General features: G+C 45.2%; 1 protein-coding gene across 1 annotated transcript; it reads right to left on the bottom strand.

Annotated features, from left to right (window-relative positions):
* Window positions 1–4,664: 4,664 nt before the first annotated feature.
* LSM5 (LSM5 homolog, U6 small nuclear RNA and mRNA degradation associated) lies at window positions 4,665–8,509 on the bottom strand. The gene is made up of 5 exons (XM_055806582.1): window positions 8,370–8,509; window positions 7,718–7,813; window positions 7,469–7,496; window positions 6,748–6,820; window positions 4,665–4,952 (listed from the first exon to the last, which is right to left on the bottom strand). The coding sequence occupies exons 1-5, from the start codon at window positions 8,413–8,415 to the stop codon at window positions 4,920–4,922; spliced, it is 276 nt and encodes a 91-aa protein (XP_055662557.1). The 5' UTR covers window positions 8,416–8,509; the 3' UTR covers window positions 4,665–4,919.
* Window positions 8,510–11,103: the final 2,594 nt, after the last annotated feature.

Genomic DNA, 11,103 nt, shown 5'->3' with positions numbered 1-11,103 from the left:
ATCCAACAGCAGTTAAACCACAGGCCTTACAGCTGACAAGGTAATATACTTCCATCACCGATGACAGCACCGTAACAAAAAGATTAGGTCTTTACTGTCCTTAACGAACTTGAGAGGCTGCAAGAAACCAGCGAAGTCAGGAGCACGGATTCCGTAACATCACCACCAGTACAATTTCCAGACCAAAGATCAGCCTCCTATTAAGATCATCAAATACAATTCTGATCTGATGACAAGTCATGACAACACTACACGAGGCGAAGTATAAAATCTTACCATCAGATTCTCAGCCAGTTTAAGTCAATGAAAGAAAACACACTGCCATATGAAAGAATGCCTCAGACCTAAAAAAAAAAAATCTTGAAAAATGTCCAGGATTTTTAACAGAAAATCTCCGTATTTCCCATGAGCTCTTAACATTGAACAGTAGTAAGACCCTAACATTTATTTAACACTAACTTTGATGTTAATCTAAAAAGGAGCAACTGATAAAGATTTTCATAGCTACTCACAAAAATAGGCAAATACAGTCATTCCAAGATTTAAACTACTTGTATAATTTAAAGACTATCAAAGACTATTTAAAGACTATCGAGGATCTATAAAATAAAACAGATACATTTACCTAGTAATGTAGGAAACTATAGACAAACTTTAGGATGCGACCAAAGGTGCAGAAGATAGGCTAATGTAGAAAAATTAAGAGAGTTCTATGGAAAAACAAGTGAGCAGCCCACAACATTGGAAGACAGCAGAGCTTTTAGCCGCACTTCCCCACCTTTTTTTTTTTTAAAGCAATAACTTTTCCATTGTGAAACATAGGGATGTAGTGGAGGTCAAAAGTTTAAATGAGTTTAAGGGAGGATCAGATGAATTCTAAGAAATGTGCCAACACTGCTGCTATAGAAAGGATCTGCATCACTTTGAAATGCAAACAGCTAGTTTGATAATAACACATATTACCCACTAAATTTGTATTTTACCCTGTTGTATAGTTACTGATGTTGAAAAGAGTCACTGTCATGCAAGACATACAACTTTCAGCACTTTGTGCTTTGAGAAGACCATGGCCCATCAGCTCATGGCCATGAAGTCTCACAACTTGCACATTTCAGTTGGATGCCAAGAAGTTCTGAGGTGGACTGCTGATGGTATTCCACAGTCACAGCTGATGGAGGGAGCATATGATAAAACTTTACTTACTTGCCTTTAACCAATGCTCCAAATATTTTAAAATAATTCTTCAAGGAGGTTACAAGTTTGATTACCCTTCGTACAAAATCCCCCTTCCAATGTAGATTTCTGTTCTCAGATTTAATGCACGAGCAGAAATCGAACATGCATAACCACTGAAACCAGTGCAAACTGTTAAATGAACTTTAGCAGCATCAGAAATCGTCCTCAGGTATCTTTCACAAAGCAAATGTTTCATTCTTTAAAATTCTCACTCCAAGTCACACACATTCTTCCTGATGATGCTACGCAACTTACTCTTTTAAAAATCACCATCCTAACTATGTACTTGACACAGGTCTTCCCCTTTTTAAAGCCTGATGATAGGAGAAAGCTGGAAGTACTACAAAACCACACAGACTTGCTTGTTCTTGCCAAAGAGAAAAAGATTAAGCCTTATTGAAAAATAAGGCTATTGCCTATCTTTAAGTATCCATAAAGCTACAAACATGAACGTTTGATGGGTTGTTAGCATCAATATTTGAACACAGGCATGCAAAATGTCCTTCAATTGAATTCCAAACTCTAGGAATTAATTGCTGGGCAACTCCCTGAGGATAAAACATCTATTAAAAGCCAGCAGTAAGCCAGAAATCTCTTTCTGTTTCATATGGTAAAAAAACATAGTGAATCCTGAAAAAGGGAACAGATACTAGGCAGGGAAAGCCTATACTTTTTAGTATAGGGGTCCTCAAACTTTTTAACCAGGGGGCCGGCGCGCGGATGAAGTGGCAGGCAGCCATCTGTGCTGCTTGGTTTCCCCCCCAGCCCCCAGCAGGGGGGTCTGTAAATACCGGGAGCTGGACTGAGGACCCTGGGGGGCCATATCTGGTCCACGGGACGTAGTTTGAGGACCCCTGGCCTATATAGTTACAGGACAAGTAATAAAACATGAAGTATTTTTAGTTCTTTAAATTTAATTTTATCAGAGTAGCTAGACAAACATGGAAACATTTGCCAAACAGTAATACTTGGGTCACTTTAAAACCTCGATAACACTGAAATACAGGTCAGCAAAAACCAAGGATGTGGGAAGGGCACTTTAGGTTTTACTGTGGTCATACACAGTCACACACACAGGTACCTATACTTTATCTACACTTGCCAACTCCCACTGAGCTATCATCACTATGTCTGCAACTAAACTGAGACAGTAGGCAGAAGAGAACCATGTCCATACTAGGACAGTTAGCCATGTAGTAAAACTAAAGTTCACTGTAACCTGTGCCATCTTAAATCCAAACAAACAAAAACCTGAAAGGAAACCATCACTGTATGTATCATCAGCATGAAGTTATTTTAATCTGCTGACTACCCTCCTCTAAACTTTCAGCATCATTAACTTTTACACATTTATAAAGCCTAAGGTTATTCTTTTAAATTACGTAATCATAGTGGCACCCGTAGCATTCCTGAGAACACCACAGTGCCCACAGCTTCCTACACGACAGTGCAGTAGGACTAAGCACTACATTTCTTAGCGAGGAAAACCAACCACCACCACCACTCACTCGATTCAAAAGCTTATTACCTTCACTTCTGAAGCAACAGACTACAGGACTATTGAACACAAAGCAAACCAGACCTGTCCAGAACACTTTGCATTCTCAGCTGGAAATGAAAAATCTTTCCTTTCATATTATAAAGGATTAACAGCATTTGGAGCTACAGAAACTGTGTTAAAGTTGGCATCTGCCAACCCCCAAGTCATGAATTAAAATGTCTCCCTAAAATGTAAGTCTTTGCACTTCCTCTGGAGGAAGTGGAAAAGAAAATACACACAACCAGTGAAGGAGAAAGTGAGGCAGTATCAAGGTAGTTTTTTTCCAGATATGATAAAATCCTGAGAGAACAAGATGTTTATTCTCTCAGAATAAAAATCCAAAATCAAACCAACGAGTTTACCTTTCCTTTTGAAAAGTTACTTTTGAGTCAAGATTTGTTCTTTTCCTTTTGAAAAGTTACTTTTGAGTCAAGATTTGTTCTTTTCCTCTGCCAAGCATGAAACCTCTTCTCAGTTTAAGACTGTTTTCAAAATACTGAGTGAAGTAGAAATTAAGTCCACACACTGGAAGATGTACAGAATCTTATCCAAAAAACCTCCAACACACTAGTACTGCACTGGCTAGAAGTCTCTTAAAAGCGTTCTGATGAAAAAACTCAACATACTTCTAGGAAATAAGTGTCTGGGGCCAAAACCAACAGATGATGTTCCAATCAAACATAAGGCAAAAAAATATATTTTTTTAAATTGATACATTAAAAAAGCTGGAGGAAATGGGGACAGGAATGAAAAACCATTCAGGGAGTCAACGGTATAGATTGTCACCATACAATCTAAACATTACAATGGCAGATCATATATTCAGAACAAGTGAGTCAAAAGTAGCACACTCCCTGGGAAAGAGGGAGTCTCTTTCCCCTTTACCAGGCTAATGCAAGAGGTTCATACTGCATTTCCAGCTCAGATCCAGCGAGCAGAAGGCAGCTTTTCTGCCAGATAAAGCAGGCAAAAGGATCTAGTACAGCAACTTCCTTGCCGTCTCTTGCTCCTGAGCCCCCTTCAACTCTTCTTTCTTCTGGTGACGGGAAGGCAACGGACGTTGTCTCTGAGCCCATACTGCACCCTGCTTGTCTACACAAACAGCAGGCACCCTTGATTCCTCTCCAAAAACATTTACACACAGAATTCAGTTAAGTAGTGTATTACGGAAGCATAACCTGCAGTGGACATTATTTAGAATGAGGGTTTTTTTGCTCATCATGACAAAGTAAAACCAGGAATTCCTGACTTTATAGAAATTCTCCTTTAGGAGTAGCTGTTCCCAACATCTGCCAAGCTTTTATATCACACGAGAACAGATGCAGCCACAAGAGTGTTTACTCTAAAATGACTAAACTGTGCAAGCAGGCACGGGCAGCTCCTAAGTTAAGCAAGTATACACAGCACCACTCAGTGGTGAAAGCAGAACAGCAGAGTCCACCGACACCAATGAGAAGCTCTAAGACCAGCCTGGTTTTTCGGGGCTTTTTTGTTTGTTTGTTTGTTTTTGTTTTTTAAATCTGAACACAAACTAGATCTGTCTGTCTGTCCTCACCTGCCAAATACCATTACAGTGCCTTTACTATACCCAGAGAGCTGCACCTCAAGGGCAGCAGAACCAAAGGCTGCTGAGCATTGGATGCATATATGGTTCCTAGTGATGCAACCTGGAGCACTGTTTAAAGGAGTGATCCAGCTTTAGTATCTGCCTGTATTCCAAAAGAACAGCAGCCTCTTGGCTCATGACTTGTGTTCTATGTAGACTTGGGCCATGAACAAATGCAACAGATACGGGAAGACTGCCAACAACTGAAATATAACCATCATTTTTCCATTCCATCAAACAAAACTAACTAACTTGTGCAATTACATAACAGAACACAGTAACTAACAAACAGAAAGCCTTTTATTCAGAACAGATCTTGCATCTTTACAAGAAAGGCATTATTTCAACTTACAAAGTTAGCACCTTCATTAGCAATGTACCTTTCCTAAAGAGGAAATCCATGTCTCTTACCAAATGCCAATTGCAAGAGTGTGTAAACAAAACAACCCACACCAAACCCACCCACACCCACACCCCCACAGCTCTACTATATACATATACATAACACATGTCTTCATAGATGACAACTGTATCAATTTATACTTCAGGTCCTTCCCCTCCAGGAACCAGCTATAAAAGAAGAGGATAATTTTGCATTAGTGCCATACATTTGATTTCTACAAACCCATACTTGACAGTGCTTTACAACATTTTAGCACATGGAGAGCTCACGGTAGACCACCAAAGTGGGTTTTAGATTCAATATTATCTTCCTTTCCCAACAGAGGAAGTCAGTTACTGCCAGAGAAGCACATGCCAAAAACAATCTCCAAAACACACAGAACGTTTAACAAAACACAAAAGTTCCTAGATAACACACATTTTGGGTTTGTCTTTGTTATTCACTTCAAGGACATGATTCTGTCTAGAAACCCTACAGCTCATTTTCAAAGGACAAAGAACATGTTTCCTTTCATGAAGAATTTCCCCAATTGCTGACTCTTCCCCAGACAGTCACTACACAGGGAAGCTGGAAAGAGGAAACCAACTTCTACTGCTAAGCAGAGCCCAAAAGCTTAATAAAGAGCCTGAACCCTTCTACAGGCAGCAAGGAGTAAGTCAGCACAGCATTTTCCTGTCAAGAAGGTAATGAACTGAGTGATAGAAAAAGACATACAAAAGGAAAAACATGAATAAGGGGGAAAAAAGCAAAGGATAACCATTCCTTTTACTGATATACTCTTAATAGTTAGCTGAGCACTTCTAAAGACAAAGCGCTTTGCTGCTTTCAGGACCGAAGTAAAAATAATTAAAAAAAAGGTCTGAAGCATAGTCTTCCTGACATGGGGAGATATGTCCCCCAAAAAGACACAAGATCTAATATATCATCTAGGTCTTGATGAAAATTTTGCACTCTAAAGAATCACCAGCTTTGGCTTCCAGGGCAGTATACCACCAGCTTAAGTGGATAGGAGTAATTTTACCCCACATAAGATGACAGAACGTGCACTACCCCTTAAAGGGTGCAGAACAATAACCAACGAAGAAATAGGCTTTGAAATTAGGTCAAGACAGCACTTGCTCAGACACACAGTGAGGAGGTGCAAAGCAAGTAAGGCAGGAAAATGAAGATTATTCCTCGTTCACACAGAGCCAACTTTGACTCAAGTCAATCTTCATCCTCTTTTCCCACAAAATTACAAAAGCCTTTACATAGAAAGTCCAGACTTTGTAGCCATCTCTGCAGACAAGCAAAAACACTGCTGTGGGTCTGCTTCTGTGGTATTTAGCATGGTGTAGAATTCCACTTAGGGATGCATCATCACAGTATTTAATTACTGTGTCAGTAATAATCTACGTATGTCAGGACATGAAAAACTAAAAATCATATAGCACTTCTGATTTAACATAATCCAACAGACCTCCAGATTTTTTTTCAGAGCATGTAAAGGTACAGCTCTCTGGGCATCACATGGTGTCGTAACTACCAAATAACCCTATGAGCTTGTAAGCATCCAAACTACTGCAAACACAATAATGGATGAAATGTATATGTATTCCACCTACAAACTTAAATAGGCAAACACTCATGACTTAAGACACTCTATGAACCAGCCTACAGAGTGGGTCACAAAGCCAGTGATTCGTTTGCACACCTGAAGACCAGAAAAACACTCACCAATGTAAAATTAGGGCCATGCTTTTTTTTTTTATTTAAAAAAAAAAACAAACATGACATGTACTAAGGCAATAAATCACTTTTCCAGCATCATTCAAATACACATATGCCCCAGAAACTACCTGAAAGTACCTTATGTAACAGAACTGCCTCGAAAGCTCACCTTGAAGTAGCTGAACTTGATTACTCATTGATTTAAGGGTACAGAAAATGCATGCATGCATATTTTTAACAACAATGACTTACCATTGTTATATTGTTTCCATTTAGCAAAATCTGGTCTAGCTTTGTGATTCTTCTGCCCTCAGGTGTAATCTCACTGAAACAGGATCAGAAAAAGTAAGTAAGAACACAGAACCAGGGACAACGATTCCAGTTTTGATTGCAGAACTAACACAAATATCTGCATTACGATGACAATTGCTGGAACACAATGCAGCGCAACCTTGACAGAGAAATTGACCACCTGGGTAAAGAAAGCTACCTGGCAGGTTAAGAAGAAGATCCACTGTATTTTTCTGCTCAGTACATAAACACAGACTCACCCTCTACATGTCAGCAATTTCTTGAACTACCACCAATAATCAAAACAGGCTTCAAATAGCAATGTGGCATGACAAAGCAATAAATACTTATCCTTAAATCCACTAAACGTTTAAATCTTTGCCTAGATCTTAAGGAAATGTAAAAGCACGCAAACTACTAGAAAGTTCAACACACAACCCATGCAAAATTAAGGATATAAACTAGGAACCTGATTATAGGTATCAGTCATGCAACAGCTACTCTAAAATGTGGCTGTCCTGAATAGGTCACCTTCCATAGTATTAAGTCCAAGATACAAACTATTCAGCTGGCAAGCATTCCAAACATTTATATAAAAACACTTTGCATATACATCTTACACAGTATTTTTCCTCAAGAAGCCAAACATGAAATGGCAGATAGAGGCAGAAATAATACTTACAATTCCGTAACATCTTCTAACACCATATCTGAAGATCCACTTTCAAGGAAAACATGGCCCAGAATTTTAAAATAAAAATTTTAATTTTATACTTAATTGTAATTTTATCTATAAAATAAAAATATCAGAATAATACAGTTGATCCATACAAAAAAGGTTCTGTCCAGTGAACCCTAGCCTCTCTAAAGCAATAAATCCATTCAGCCACCGTATAAAGCGAACGGCCTTAACATTTCCAGCAAAGGATACTGACAAAGTCATCGAATCCTAGAAGCGTTCCAACAATTTCTTTATCACTTTTCATCACAATATGAATGCGGGAACCTATGCATTTGTCCACAAGTTCTGTAAATAAAAGTTTTAAGGAAAATGGAATTCAGAAGAGATTGTTTCATAGTAGATACGTTTCCTAAACAAAAACCCTGATATTGTGACAACAAAGAAGTAATTACCACGGACAATGGTTTAAAAAACAAGAACAAACAAACAAAAAGACTAAAAATAAGAATAAAAAAAAAAGGGGGGGGATAAAAGGCATTTATTAAAAAAAGGTGTCCGTGCACGAATCGCTGCTGCCAGCCAGCAACGGGCTGGCCGGCCCGCGGCCCCCTCAGCCCTCAGACCCCGGCTCCACAGCCCCCCCGGGCCCCTCGGCCCCCCCGGCGCTTCCCGCCCGCTCACGCCGCTCTTGGCCGGCCCCGCACTCGGCCGCCGCCACCCACCCTGCTCAAGCTTCCCGCCAAGCGGCGGCACCACCCCGAGGTGCCCGCGAACAGCCTCGCCCGCACCCCGGCCCCGCCCGGCCACAACGCGGGAGCCCCCGCGGCCCCGCACGGTCACAGCGCGGGCCCTCCCCCGCCCCGGCCCGAACACCGGAGCCCGCGGCGGCGCCGCCGCTTACCGAGCGGCAGCAGCTGGGAAGGGTTTGTGGTCGCGTTCGCCGCCATCTCGCATCCGGACCTGACCAATCGCTGCCGCCCCGCACGGCTACACAGCCTGCCGAGCAGCCCCGACGAGCCGATGGCAGAGCCGTCGCTCCGCCCCGCCCCGCCCCGCGCTCTTCCTGCCTGTATCGGCAGAGCGGTGCAGTCGTGACAGCCGCCTGCCCGCTGTTGGTCGCGTTCAGGCGCGGCCCCTTCCTCTGCTCCCGCCGCCCCAGTCAGGCAGCGCTGCCCCGGGCCGTGCCCCGGACATCACCCGCCGCTCCCATCGCCCTCCTGCAGGGACACGGACCGCGCGCGCTGCAGCCACCGCTGTTCTGCTTGCGGGCTTGTAGCTCTGCACAGCCTGGCGCACCCTTCAGAGGGGCTGTTGCAGGAGGGGTGCCCAGCAGCCCTTTCCGCCCCCTGAGGGACCGCCGGCACCGCCCCGCCACGGCCGGGCGCCACCGGGGCTGGGGGGCTCCCGGACCCTGCCCGCGGCCAGGTCCCGGCGATCCAACACCGGCTGTTGCCAGAGGAGAGGGAGAGTCAGGGCACCTGGCCGGTGCCGTCGCTCACATGGGTCCCGCGGGCTTCTCCGGAGCCACGACGGGCAATATTAAATAATTCATAATAAATAATTAAATACTAAACACCTCAGTATTTAAGTCAATTTTAAGTATTTTACTGGGCTTTGAGTGATTTTATTCTGTAACCAGCTATCCCACTCAATGAAGGGAATCTATTCAACACCTGCATTTCTAGAATACTTGTATTTTGTATCCTATGGCATTGAAAAGCATGTATTAACTATGCTGAAATGTCATTCACTGTAAAGGCAATCTTAGCTTGCAGAAATACATGGGCTCTGTTGCTTGATAGATGTCTCCTGGAGTTTAGGTTGTGTTCTTGCAGCAGATAACATTTGCCAAACTGTGAAACTGCACAACAGTACATCAGAACTGTTCTTTTGTACAAAATAATGTTAACAACACAGACAGCAAGTTTCACAGGTTTCCGCATTTGTCTTCCAAGCCTACACCACATGTTACGGTGCTGCAGTCTGCACGCTGCGGAGCAGCCCTGGCTGCAAAAGGTGTTCCCACTGACACGGAATCCTCCACCAGAGGTTTATACTTCTACCCTCTTATCAGCTCTACCAAGCTGACAGGGGCAGACACACCCCTGAGTTCACCTCCTCCAGAGGCGCACAGTTGCACTGGGCTAAGTATTCACAAGCACAGTCACATCACAACAATTCCCAGGAAAGAGAATGTGCCTGTCAACTCAGGCCAAGGAAGTGACCTAGGGACAAGCTGCCCTCTGACCATGACTAGCGAGTCCCAGATCCGATTTCACTCCTGGTCACACGGCACCTTGGCAACAAGCACACAATGAACATGGAAAAGGCGTCCCGAGATCTCCAACATCCACAATGGTTTTCATTCCATGAAGATGGCCATGCTCGGTAGCACGTCCCCCCCACCTGCACCATCCCTCTGTCTCCTAAAAGCCAGTAAAGATCTAACCCAAAGACAAGACAAACAAACCTCTACAGAGCTGCTCTGCACAGTGGCCTTGGCCAAAAAGCACGAGCCAAAGGGAGGAAGGAAAGCAGGCAATCGCAGGGACACGACACCTTCCCCCACTACACCAGCGGATGCTTTCAGAGTCCCTATTGCCCTCCGCATCTCCACCAGCCATGTATACAGCAGAGCACTGCAATGCCACAGCCAAAAGGGTCACGCTGGCAACCGCTGGCACGATGGCAGCACAGGCACAGCCAGCCATCACCAGGGGGGCACGAGGGGGGCCGGAGGGCAGTCCCCAGGCCCCAGGGGCGGCCTTTCTCTCTGCCATTCAAAATGGGCACCCGCAGTGGGGCCTTCTGGGCCTCATGGGTCCCAATGCACGGCAGCAGCCGTTGGTGACCTCACCGGCCTTCCGGTGCACCAGCGGCAGTTGGTGACCTCACCGGCCTTCTGGTGCACCAGTGGGCAGTTGGTGACCTCACCGGCCTTCCGGTGCACCAGTGGGCAGTTGGTGACCTCACCGGCCTTCCGGTGCACCAGCGGGCAGCCCTGCGGCTGGCCCACAGCTCGCTGCGCAGCTGGAAACCCTGACAGCAAGCGTGCTCGGCAGGGGAGGACGCGGCCAAGCCAGACCAGAGCCCAGCGCCAGCCGGGTGAGCAACAAGAGGTTATTGCAGCCCCTGAGGGTGCAGCCCAAGCTCGGAACGGAAGCTGCACGACACAACGAGCAGCACCGATGCCAAGTGCGCCCGGCACGTGGCAGTTGGCCTGACAGGGAATGGCCCTGAGCCCATGCAGGTGGATCCACCACGAGAGAATCCACAGTCAATGCCGGTGGATCCACCATGCCACGAGCAAGAGCCCATGCAGGTGGATCCATCGCAAGACCAGCAGGAGCCCATGGAGCTGGATCCACCCTGCACAAGCCCGAAGGGGCACCACGCCACCGTGGCCAGGCTGCTTGGAGCACCGCAGGGCTGCCAGGGGCTCTCAGGGGCCCCGCAGAGAGACCAAGCGACGCCACCCAGGCAGCACACACCAGCCCTAGAGTGGACCATCCACACTGACACCGGGCAGGCTCGTAGGAAGGTCACCCAGCTGTCAAGCCGCACATGAGCCCTGCTTTCCCACCCTGCACCACCACCCCTCATGAAGCGGGGCCATCTCCTCTGCCCTGAGCCCT

The sequence above is a fragment of the Falco peregrinus genome, chromosome 5, assembly GCF_023634155.1.
Source record: "Falco peregrinus isolate bFalPer1 chromosome 5, bFalPer1.pri, whole genome shotgun sequence".
Classification (NCBI taxonomy): Eukaryota; Metazoa; Chordata; class Aves; order Falconiformes; family Falconidae; genus Falco; species Falco peregrinus.
This window is presented reverse-complemented; position numbering and strand designations above follow the sequence as displayed.

What these genes read in the sequence shown, in the direction of transcription:
- LSM5 (XM_055806582.1), bottom strand. Translation starts at nt 8,415, where the DNA reads ATGGCGGCGAACGCGACCACAAACCCTTCCCAGCTGCTGCCGCTCG. An exon ending in TTCCCAGCTGCTGCCGCTCG is followed by an intron (nt 7,814 to 8,369) that starts GTAAGCGGCGGC and finishes TTTTATTTACAG; the next exon opens with AACTTGTGGACAAATGCATA. An exon ending in TTAGAAGATGTTACGGAATT is followed by an intron (nt 6,821 to 7,468) that starts GTAAGTATTATT and finishes ATCCTGTTTCAG; the next exon opens with TGAGATTACACCTGAGGGCA.